This window comes from Triturus cristatus, chromosome 9 (genome assembly GCF_964204655.1).
Source record: "Triturus cristatus chromosome 9, aTriCri1.1, whole genome shotgun sequence".
Taxonomy (NCBI): domain Eukaryota; kingdom Metazoa; phylum Chordata; class Amphibia; order Caudata; family Salamandridae; genus Triturus; species Triturus cristatus.
Window position 1 is genome coordinate 58,485,273 of NC_140592.1, and position 13,165 is coordinate 58,498,437.

The 13,165-nt window shown below is 42.4% G+C and overlaps 1 protein-coding gene across 1 annotated transcript in view; it reads right to left on the reverse strand.

Moving 5' to 3' along the window:
- Positions 1 to 13,165, reverse strand: part of KBTBD12 (kelch repeat and BTB domain containing 12) — a 526,200-nt gene that overhangs the window by 231,176 nt on the left and 281,859 nt on the right. The window contains exon 5 of the mRNA XM_085624402.1: positions 1,281 to 1,478. Within this exon, the coding sequence (XP_085480528.1) occupies positions 1,281 to 1,478 (198 nt within the window). The remainder of the gene's footprint in view (positions 1 to 1,280; positions 1,479 to 13,165) is intronic.

The following is a 13,165-nucleotide window of genomic DNA, read 5'->3' on the forward strand; positions in this document are numbered from 1 at the left end:
GATCTTTAATAATGCAACAGTATTTTCATAAGATAGCTCTGAATTCAAGCACGCGGCACAGGGAGGCAAAATAAGGATTCCGCTGGTGTGAGAAGAAGCCTTATGTAACCATCTGTGGATATTTCTGCTCTCTGATTGGTTGGTGACTTGTGCCAAACCTGCCAGCAAAACACTAGGTCCCTATTCACAATCCCATTCCCATGTGTAAGTTCATCTAACAAGGCATTCACAGAAGGTGACTTTGCACTTGTAAATCCATTTACTTATGTAATATTGAGGCACAAATGTGTAACATTGTGCCTGAGTGAATCCCACTGCAGAAGCAGGGTTTGGGATTTCCAACAGCGAATGCCCTAGAAAGCTTAGAAACACCCACAAATTCTTGTGTGTGTGTGTCTGACCATCAACCTTCCTCCCTGCCATTCTCACTCTGGATATACAGATTTCCTCCTGTCAAGGGTGGAAGTACTTTTCTGTGCATGGTAGGAGGGACACCAGTGCTTAATTTGAGCCAGTGATTTCCGGTGCTGAACACCAGCATTTAATTGGTTTCCGGTGCTCGGCACCGGCACCTAATTCTCAACACCACACTTAGGGCAGTCTGCCACATGGTGGCGCTGCTCATGTAATTTAAAGATGAGCAGTATAACAGTTGTTTAGGAAACAATATACATTAAAAAATTGCTAATACCTGGCTCCCCAGCCATTCCTTTAGCTTTGGGTGTCTGGAATTATTGGAACTGTTGCATTTACATGCGAGAGAGATGGTTAGTAGTTGTTTTGGCATCAATGACAAGGGTGATGGGTGGTGCAAGCTGCAGTGGCCTCCTGGTCAGAGCCCTGGCACTTTATATTTTACAAATTAAGCACTGAAGAACACCCTTAAAATGTGTTGGTACATTAGGAAAGGGGTGATAAAAATTTATTTTTTCGAAAGTTCCATTGCAAAAATAACATTCCTACATGTGCATTTTTATACTGAGCAAAACTGCACACTCCGCTGTGCCTCTGAATAGTCGCAAATGCTAATTCACCAAAAAGTTCCAGGCATATGCCTATAAACCTGCGAGACACAGGTTTTCAGGATTTATGGCGTTAGTGAATTGGCAAAGGTTTCCAGAAGTACTCCTGAAAGCCTGTGACTCACAGGTCTTCAGGGGTACTTCTGGAAACCTTTGCCAATTCACTAAAGTTGTAAATTTGCACCAATGCATGAGTAATCAAAATATACTCTATGGCCCACAGTGCCTTCGTCCACAGGGCCCTTTGCGCCACCCTACCTGCACCATGGAATCCTCCACAGACATAGAGCTTTCCATCCACTGCCCCGGCACTGCTAGAATTGCTTCGTAATGATAGGAGAGGGAAAGGCATTGGGGGTCCAGCTCTCCAAAAATCTCCGTCAGCATTGTAGATTTCCACGGCATCGAGACATATCCGAGATTGGCCCCGGTCTGGGCCGCGACAACCGATGCCACCTGAAATGAAAAAAGGCATTGGTAGATTCTGGGAGACAGAATGCATTACTTCTAGGATGAAGAGCAAATGACAGGGTCAGTATCTGGGGGGCTGTTCTTGTATATCACACTGAGAAAGCAGGCAGGTCCTCCAAAATGTATTAGGTGTATGGTAATGTCTCCAAATGGAGATTCCTCCTTATATATCTAACACATTTTCTGTAATCTTTTAGTTAGCCAACCCTTCTGAATTTTCCTTTAACCTTCATCCCTAATTTAAAAAAACAGTAAAATACAAAGTTCTGAATGAAGAAAAAAAAATCTTACACTCTTGTCTCATTCCAGAGTATGCCACTTAAAAACCCTGATGTAGAAAGGCCCGGCTACTTACCAGTACTCTTCATTACTTTGAGTCCAGGTCCTGTTAATTCCCACCCACCCAGGGGGATGGGATTGATTATATTATAGAGGATGGTTGTAACTTGCTTGTATATATACAGGATGTGATGTCATTACTCCTCACCTTTTCTACTGCAACATAGGAATGGCGGCCATATTGGGACGAAATTGCAGTAACATTCAAGATTATAAAAACCAAGCTAAGGACCTCTGTGACAAACTGAAGAACCGTGACTATCCTGCAAGTACCATCAACAAATGCCAGAAAGGGCGAGAAATCAACAAAGAGACAGCTTCCTGGAAACTACGAGGAAAGAACCAGAAAAAGACTTGGTTACCTGTGTCAGTACCTACAGCACAGCCTCAAACAACATAAAAAAGATTGTAAATAAAAATTGGCGAATCTTGACCTCTGGATCCCTAAAATGGCCGAAAACCTGGTTTTCTAATAAGAGAATAAGAAACCTAAAAGATATGCTAGTCCACACTAGACCACCACCACAAACGCGGAACGAATCTCTACCAAGACTATGGAACAACCCACCAGTGACGGGGCACTTTCCATGCGGTTCCTGCTCTGTTTGTCACCTAACAACTGCAACGAAAACCATACAACTGTTACCAAACTTGAAATGGACAATCAGAGTTCACACCAATTGCAATACGACACATGTAATCTACATGATTACCTGTCCTTGCAAATTGCGCTACATAGGAATGACTTGTCGCAAAGTGAATCAGAGAATATGTGAACATAAGAGCAACGTAAAGTGCAAGAAAAGTACTACTAAAATGAGAAGTCACTTCCTGGAAATGAGACATACGGTCATTGATTTACAATGGGTGATCCAGAGACCTTGACAACAAAAAATCACAATGCAGAACAGGAACTCTTCGAAAAAGAGCAGAGATGGGTCCACTGTTTTAAAACGAATGTACAAGGGCTGATTGATAATATTCCGTGGCTAAGCATCAAACAATAAATCGGTAACTGTGCCATGATTAAATGAGATCTCAACAATCTACATCTATGAGGCATACATACATAATATATATATATATGATTTAAAAATATATAATCTCACTCCTTTCATAATGCATAATTTATTATCTCACTTTATGTGACCATTTACATCCCCAATATATTGTTTATAGACATCTCTTTGCCTTGCTCAGGAATAAGGAAAACATGACCCCAGAAATAGTCCTCTTTCTTTTTCCATACATACACTATTTCAACTCCACTAGTCTGCACCCGGAACAGAACCGGGTCACTAGGGGAAGAGCCAGCACAAGTCGTGCTACACTGCCACAGAGGTATGGAAGAAGAACACAAGGATGCCGACAAACCTTAACGTATTATTGAACAATGCTTTTTACGAATGCATTTTCCTTGTGTTTTAAGAGCGAAACGGCTTAGCAAATACCCGATGAAGCCCGGAAACAGGGATTGAAGGTACGGTTTATATGGAAGAGTGTACTGCTACAATATACATTACGCATCACTACTAATATGCCGCATGTATCTATTTCCTAAAACAATATCTCACTGTACCGTACGCCATACATCTCCCAAACCAAGGGCAGCCAATAAACAGTGAAGCCTATATAGAGTCGTTTTTACGCATATCATAATGATCAGGTCTAAGACTACATCGTAAACCCTGATAACCCTTTCTTTAACGACACGCAAATTAACATTATTATACCCGATGATTACATAGCGATATAACCATAATTATTTTTGAAACAGGCGGGGAGCTGCAATACCATCACCCTATATTGGCCACATTATTGGACCCTTTATCCTTATGAACTATCTTGATGCCATCATAATTGATTACGAAAATCAATTCTAATTCTGTGAGGCGCTGATTAACTACCACAATGTTGAACCGCACGGAGCCACATATCAATGGCCACGTTACCAATACCAACTAGAACTTTCCCGATATAACCTTTTTTAATAATGTTCTTGATGATGATTTCTTTCAAGAAGTTATGTCGTAAATATACGTGCATTGTTATTTCCCTGGGCACTCGCCTCCATATGACAACATGGATTTAACTGTTGTATCTGAACTTGCAAAATGAGGGTATATTTTGCCATAACATAGTGAAAAGGATTGCTTTAAAGAATTGCCATTTTTTAGTTGTTGCATTGTCTGATGCATTTTTCTTCCGCGTTAACACAGCATAAGTGAGAACATAACGAGGAATGCTTTCTCTTTTCTTGTACCTTTCCCTCCCCCTTTTTCTACCAATATAGGTTCTAATTGAGCAAACACCAGGTGGATTAATTTATTCCCACCTTTTCACAGGAGACCCAAACAACAGAGGGCCTCCCATCACTTTCTAGGTCCTGAAGAAAACCCACGTGACCCCTAGGGGCAACTCAAAGGGCTGAAACATGTCGACCTTTTTACAGACACCCCACAGTGCATTAGACCATAATTAGTCTTCCTGTGCACGCCAAGATCTTTTAACTATCTCGAACCCAGTCTGATTAAAAGAACGTTCTGGCTATACGAGATTTTTATAACACTTCACTTCACCGCAACACAATTACCTATCTCTAGATCACTACTGAAATAACCAGTGGGTCAACCTCCGGGTGGAGGAAGCACATAATTAACCCTATGATGATGCTGTCACGCTGTTAACAACAGAGCGGAGAACCAAGATATATCGCTTTTTCCAACCTGTTAACGTGAATGAGGGTTTTTTATCGGTACACTGTACGAATATCGCAAACACTGGTTATTCAGGTCAAGTGATCCATTCCCCATTTGATTTTTTTTTTATATCTGAGTAAAGAAGCTGAGGTGATCACAAACTCTTCTTTCTCCCTCCTATTTGATTATAATTGATTTTTTTGTATGTCAGCTAAGGAACAGGTGCTGTGGGACGGAGATGGAATCTTGTAGGTAAGGATTGTAGCGGGGTAGACAGACAAGGAAGTAATGATGACTTCAAAATGGCTGATGGTGTTCACGATGAAGGGTGGGGAGATGTTAACATTGATGAGGTCACTAATATACCTTATATTTAATGTATGCACGAAAATCATTATTTCTGCTGGTGAACTCCACTGCACTGAAGTGGAGTGGGGAGGATGGCTGAGTTCTTGCAGTCGCATGCTACTTGTGTTCAACACAATAGAACATGACACACAACAGCTACAGTATGTATGGGACTAAACTACAGTACTATCGAGTCAAAACACTATTATGTGTGCGACACAACATAAAGTGCTGAACAAAGATACTTAATTAGTGCACCACACATCACAAGTTTACAAAAGTCACTGTGCTTCTTGTGCTTTGCTATTCATGTGCTACACAATACCATTTTGTGTTAAATAAACTGTTCCACTTTTGTGTTAGATGACAGAAACAGCACCGTATTCCTGAGCTCTAATTCTGGGATTGAAGTGTGGATACACGGTTCATTTGATGAAATGTGCTTTGAAATAGATACACAATGCTTTATTGTAATGGCACGTTCTATCAGTGTTCACGCAGGGGCCAAAGGGGACACTGAAATGTCTTATTCTGGCTCAATAGATTCCTCGGGGATGGGATCAGACTTTCAAATTAGCTACACTAATGGTTTAGTGAACTTTGGTTTTGAAACAAACTAGTGACATCAAATTGCTCGACCAAGTTTATTTTTAGTTTCAGGGTGTGATATGATTGTGTTTGAGTTCATTTAGATGCATTGAGAAAACACTTTGTACAACTCTAAACCAAAAATAGAATTCACTGGAGTATTAATAGAACTACATGTGTTAGCTATCAGTCTTGTCACCTCAGAGCAGCACAGTTTGATATATGTAATTTCTGACAGCCTAGGGCTGATCTCATTAATGTATAATTGCCATGCAATTGTGGAAGCAAGTGGCACAGCACAGCTGTGAAGGATTGTCAGTTTTAACCCATCTTTAGCCATAGGGTGGCTTCTTACCTGAAGTCAGACATTGTCTTGAACCTCTCTTAAAACAGTGGGCTCTAAAAGGGCATCCTTGGAAGCTCCTGGGACTATTTTCACCAGGGATGAGTGACTGTGTTTTCGTTCTTGTGTAAACCAAGGAATCAGGAAGAAGGGGCCTGGCATCGACTCACCAACATACCATGGAGGTGGAAGTGACATCCTAAACTATTTGACCTTAATGACATCACAGGAAGTGATATGCTATGATCTTTGAAGTTTACTCTTCCCAGAAGTGATGCCACACGACCTCAACCCCAACAACATCACAATAATTGACATCAGGACGTTCCATAATCACTGGATGATTAATATAACAAATATATATGAGGGTACTCACATGATTTCTTTAAAGTATTGGGCGTTATACTTGCCCTGAATTGTAACAAATGAACAAAGCAAAGGGGGGTTCACCCTCCCAAGAACATTTTGAAAACATTGTGTCAAACAGTGTATTTAAAGCACAGTTTTCACATACATTTTGCCATAGCATCTGAAAAGGCACTCAGTAAATTTTCAAGTCCTTTCTTGGAGGACCAAACCAACAAAACCTGAGAGTTGACACCAGTTTTTTACAACTGTGCTACGGGTGCCACCATATGTGAACAATTAACTCCACTGTGGCCGGGTCAACATTTTGTCATGGTTGCCAGGGTCAGACTGGGAATCCAAAGCAGCCCTGTAAATTTTGTCGTACCGGCCACCACCCCCCAAAGGGGTGGGGGTGGGAGGAAAGGGGGCACGCATGAAGCACTGCTGCTTAACAAAACCGGCCCCCGGCACTGGTACTTTAGTTACCGGGGACTGATATTGCAGCATCACTGCAAAACTAGCCCCCACTACTGCAAAACCGGCCCCTACCCTTCCAGCCTCCCATGCAAAATCCTAACTTTATGACTTTCGGTATTCACAGACGGCATTTAGGAGTAGTAAAGTAGTTAAGTTTAACTGAGTCAAAATCCTAGTCGTAAAGTTAGGATTTTGTCTGTTAAACTTGATTTAAGACCAAAATTTAAGATTAATTGAGACAAAATCCTAATTTTAGTACTCCTAAATGCCTTCTGTGAATACCGAAAGTCGTAAAGTTAGGATCTTGGCTCAGATTACTTTTGTGAATCGGGCCCAATGTTCTTGACACCTGTGCATCACAACATGCACTGATATATTTTAAACTCAAATATGAATGGTGTTTTCTTATTGATCTGAAGTGCCCTTTAACGTAAATATGCCTGTTAAGATTCATGACTCTAGAAGGCCTAGAGCGCATTTCACTCAAGGTTGTAGATTTGTAGATTTCCTCGTAGTAAAGCAGAGCCTTGCTTTCAATACTGTCAACCAGTGCTTAATTTGAGCCGGAGCTTTCCGGTGCTGAGCACCGGCACTTAATTGGTTTCCGGTGCTCGGCACCGGCACCTAATTGTCAAGACTACACTTAGGGCAGTCTGCCACAAGGTGGCGCTGCTCATGTAATTTAGAGAGGAGCAGTATTACAGGTGTTTAGGGGAACAATATACATACAAAATTACTAATACTTGCCTTCCCAGGCATTCCTGTAGCTTTGGGGACCTGGAATAATCTTTACTGTTGCATTTACATGCAAGAGAGCAGGTTAGTAGTTGTTTTGGCAGCGATGACAGGGGCGATGGGTGGTGCAAGCTGCAGTGGCCTCCTGGTCAGAGCCCTGGCACTTAATATTTTACAAATTAAGCACTGCTGTCAACTAGAAGTGAGGTTTTAAAAATAGCAATGATGTCAGCAGTGTATGTTTGTATTGTATCTTTGCTTCACGGATGTCTCACATTTTCTCTGTGAAAAGATCCTGCCGCCTGCTCATTCGATACGTTTCACTGAAAGTTACAATTTTCTGACATGTCTGCACCCCATACATTGGTACTGAGAGAAACATGTATATAAACCTTTCAATTTTGCATGGATTGTAGCATTCTAAGCACTAACAGGACGTGTTGGCTGAGAGCTCTGGTCAGTTGAAGTGCCGCTTGCTATTTTTCTATTAAATGAAAGTTAGACTTTTGGCTTCCCGACGTGTAGTGTTTTATTGTAACGCTCATGTGCACTCACTCATTCATTCTCACTCACTCTTGCACTCACACTTACTCCCACTTGTCTCACTCATTCTTTCTCTGACTCACTCATCCACTCTCAAGCACTCATACTCACCTGCAATTACTCTTGCTTTCACTCTCTCATTTTCACTCACTCACATTTACTCCTATTCTCACTCGATTGAACATTATCACTCAGTCACATTCAATTGCGCTCGCTATTACTCTAACTCATTCTCACTTATTCTCACTCATTTACACTCACAGTCCCACTCACATTCTCAAACACACTCTTTAACACTCTCTGACACATATTCTTTTATCATTCACCCATGTGCAAACACTCACACTCACTGCCGCTCACTCAGGCACATTTGTACAAAATATTAGAATATTATTCACTATTAGTATAATTTAAAAAATGGACAGAAAACAAGGAAGGCGTATCCCTGACGCCCATAAGGGCGAGCCGTCCACAAAGTTTTGGTACTGATTTTACCCCCTCTGAGGCAAGTCTTTCTTTCTTTCTTTAAATCTTTATTTCGATTCGATGAATCATAAAAGAAAACATACAAGTACATTTGAATCACACAGATTAACTTAAAGAAAGAAATCGTTCATAGATAAAAAAATACACTATAAACTGGGGAGAATACAATTACAAAAAGTGAATTGGAACATAGTCCTAGCCAAGGATAGACAGTTTACATTTCATTTTGGCAGGTGAATTCTTCTGATATACCATATTGCTGCTAAGTACTTGCTAATAGCAAAAACGGTAGAAGGAGATAAATCACTTTTCAGCAGCCTATATGCATCTAAATGTCGTCTAAATCCCCAGCTCCTACAAATGGGAACAATCCATTTCTTCCTAGATTTAGTGTACGTAGGGCAAAAAAACATTAAGTGAATATCGTCCTCCAGCTCACTAGAGCATGAAGGACAATTTTTTGCAGTAGGCGGGTGCCACCTACTGGTGAGTGCTCTAAGTGGTAGTGCGTTATATCGCCATTGTAAAAATAGTTTTCTCAGGGCGACAGGATTAATGTTATTCAGGACGGTTTCCAATGTATAGTGATCCTTAGTGATTAGAAAAGTAGCAGTCATTGATCCCAAGTTCTCAGTTGCAAGGGTTGCCGAGAGCTTAGAATTGTGGTAAAGAGCAACAAGTTCTTTACGGGGTATGGTTGCACAGGTCTCTAAGGGTTTTGTCCAATGGGTCTGTAAACCCAGATTAGCAAGTTCATTTTTGACATAATTCAGCCATGGGATTTTACCCAGGGCTGGATGAAGATAGAGTTCCATAAGTTCAGATCGATAACTCAAAAGTTCAGGGGTTGTCCAGAGACGCCTCCAAAAAGTTAAAGGCTTTACTCCGAGTTCCTCCCTTATCAGTCTTAGTCCCATATCGAGCCTAAGGGGAAGTAGCGGCGTACTAGATGGAAGGGCAGACAGGTTCCGTAAGAACTTGTTCTCCGTAGCGACAATCTCAGGGGCGCAATCAATGCCCCAGAGTTCGCCGCCATAAATTAAAGCCCCACGAGCCTGCATTTTATAAATTTCTAGAGGCGGACCAATCGGATGGGTCATAGATTGGTTCCATAGTTTCAGGAGTCCCCCTACCCTTTGATTTAACTTTAAATTTGATTTGATCTGATGATGAGACCAGGTCATTTTCTCGTTTAATGTTAGACCCAAATACTCGAAAGTGTGGACTCTTTCTAAGCTGGTTCCATTTATGGTAGGATTAGGTCGGAGGGACCTAGGGGGGTTGAAGATCATAAATTTAGTTTTAGCCGTATTGATCTCCAACCCCCGATCGCTACAAAAGGATACAAAACCATCCAAGACACGTTGTAGCCCCATAGGGGTCTTGGCAAGAAGCAACGTATCATCGGCAAACATAATGGCCGATATGCCAGTACCCGCAAGACGTGGATCATCTCTATTGGGTACGTCATTTAAGTGAGAAATGAGACCATTTACATAAAGGCAAAACAGGGTGGGCGCCAGGACACACCCCTGCCTTACCCCCCTTTCAACAGGAAAACTAGCTGAAAGGCTGCCACCTCTCCCACATCTTACCCTCGCATAATTGTTAGTATGGAGACGCACCAGTATGTGCAAGAGAGGCCCAGGAAGGCCTAAATCTTGTAGCACGGACCATAATTTTATGCGGGGAACTAGGTCGAAAGCCGCGCGGAGATCGACAAAAACTGTATAGAGGGACCCCCCCTCTATCTTGACTGTTTTCCAATAGAGCATGCACAGCATAAAGATCTGGTCAGTTGTGGAAACGCTCTTTCGGAAGCCAGCTTGATAGTTGCTCAAAATCTCAGATGACTCAACCCAATCCATAATACGGTTCAGGATCAGCCTCGAGAAAAGTTTTTGTGCAACATCTATCAAGCTAATAGGCCTGTAATTCCCTGGCAGCAGTGGAGATCCTTTTTTAAAGATAGGCACAACTTCGGCGCCTAGCCAAGTAGAGGGAATAGGCAAGCCATCGAGGATGGCATTGAACAGTAATGTAAGATATGGTGCCCATACACTAGGTTCATGTTTATACAAGTCACCTGGTACCCCATCCAATCCTGGTGCTTTCCCAGCAGGAAGTTGGGAAATGGCAAGCTGGATTTCAGTTAACGTAAAAATTAGGTGGTCCCAGGTTGGTTCTGCGTGTAATGGGCTCGCAGGGGCAAACGACGGGGCCCTATAAAGAGTGCTAAAGTGGGTTTCCCAGGCTTCTGGGGCAATGTTATTAATTACAATTGCGGGAGGCTCGGTTGTCCCGGTGGATACAATCAACCAAAATCTCCTCGAATCTCTTGATTTTAGGGCAGAGGTTAAATTCTCCCAATTTTCAGAAGCCCATTCCAATTTAGCAAAATGTATCAGGGATCTATAAATCTGTCTCTTATGTTGGATATCAGCCTTGGAGGCTTTGTCCTTTATAGCACCGAGCAGATCGCTCTTTGCCGATCTGCAGGTCTTATTGTACCAGTTAGGCTGATTGACAAATCCCTTTTTACAGGGAGTAATAGGGTTAAATAACCCAGACAGCATAAGAAACAATTCCTGATGGGCAGTTGCCAGTTTCTCGTGATAATTTGGGGGGGAATACTGCTCTAGGAACTCCGCTATGTTGTTTAAAATCGAGGCGGCTGCAGCATAGACTTGGGATATTTCTTTATCATTGCGAACCATTTTAGTCCATTTAATTCTCCGCTTGTTATTGGAAAGAATAACTGAGTCCGATGGCTCTGAATTAGGTGGTGACGCTAAAACTAGAGGGGACAAACCAGATAAGGAAACATCCAATATAAGTGGATTATGGTCGCTCTCCCCCCTTGGAATTACTTGAAAATCAAGGACTCTATTCCAGTCCTTGGCTTGAACAAAAAAATAATCAAGCCTGGCCTCTCTACCAGATTTATTAAATGTGGGCTTAGGACAGGGGTCTTCAAACTGTGGGGCGCGACCCCCAGGGGGGCCGTGGAGTGATGCAAAGGGGGTCGCGCCTTCCCAGTCAGCCCGGGCTGCTGCAGTGAAACTTGAGCTGCTGGGGGCTCAGCTGGGCAGTGTCTGGATTCCTATCTCCGGCCCCCGTGTTTTTTCACAGGTCTTTAAAGACCATTTAACATGCCTTTGTAAACTGCTTACAGAGGCTTAGGTTTTTTTGCTGGTTCCAGTACCCCCTGGGTCCCCACTGTGCCTATTCCTTACATTTGGATTTTACATTCACTGCGGTAGTGTGAGAATGCATTTCATGGAAAGGAATACAAAGTTGGCTTCCTGGGGGCGCTGTGAGTGAAAGTTTATTGTGCTTTTGAAGCACCTGCTGCAGCGTTTCTGTTTCTTTCCCCGGCAATTACCAGGCCTCACAGAAATGTCAAGATAACTTGTGTGATTAATTATCTTCCTGGAGAGAGATCAGAATGTTGTATAGTTGAGGTTTTGACTTAGGTGAAGTTAGTGCAGAGGGTTAATATGCCTGCTGCAAAGAACGTGTACCAAGTAGATTACAGAGTGCGTATGATGTGAAGAGATCAGCAGGTTACTGCTTTCAAAAGAGACATCCTTTTGTTACTTGCAATTTATAACTTAAAGTCCTAATAGAGAATAGTGAGCTATTAACTTTCATCCTAGAACAGCATGCACACTACAAAGAATACATTATTAGACCATTGATTAATGTTGCAAAAAGGGTTAATTTGGCTAGAAATCAATTCTTATTATTAAAGGAAACTCCCAACTATGCTGTTTCTTTTTCGACTCTGAGTTTGTGCTTCTCCACACCCAGCACTCTTGAACTATACTGCCTACCAGTATAGATGACATGTGACTCCTATACTTTTAGTCCTTTGGCTTATGTAACATTTCCTATACACTGATTTACACACTTATGATTGATTGTCTCTGTGTAATGTGTGTGCGATGCAAAGTGCTCGGACACCCTACACTGGTATGAGTGGCACTATATAACTAATTCAATGCATCTGAGAGAGTGTGGTTATGGAGACTTGGTCACTGTTAAAGGGTGCTAGTGAGAGAATCCATGGTGGGGGTGGTCATTGTGGGGGGCACCAACAAACATTGTCGCACAGGGCACCACCAGCACTAAAGCCGGCCCTGGGAAGTATGCACAGATAAGTGCTGAAAATACCGCTTTAGGTGACTGCTTTTTTTTGTACCGACTGGGCCACCAAAATAATCTGCTGGCAACCCTAACCATAGGACTGGAAGTTTGTTGCAGGATCAGCACATTATTTATTTCCTTCACCCACGATCCCCGATTAATGCCGCAATAGTTTAACTTAGATATTAAAGTCTACGCCCCCGTCAATAACATGCTGAGTTACTTCACGGGTCTGGGAATGCACCCTGCATTCAGACAACTCATTCCTCATTCTCGCCCTTCATTGTCACGCTCACCCTGCACCCACAGTGATCACAATGCACTCACACTGATCACCATGCACTTGCACCATTCACCCGCTCACCCTGCACTCACAGCGATCACAATGCACTCACACTGATCACCATGCACTTGCACCATTCACCCGCTCACCTTGCACTCACAGTGATCACAATGCACTCACACTGATCACCATGCACTTGCACCATTCACCCGCTCACCCTGCACTCACAGCGATCAAAATGCACTCACACTGATCACCATGCACTTGCACCATTCACCCGCTCACCTTGCACTCACAGTGATCACAATGCACTCACACTGATCACCATGCACTT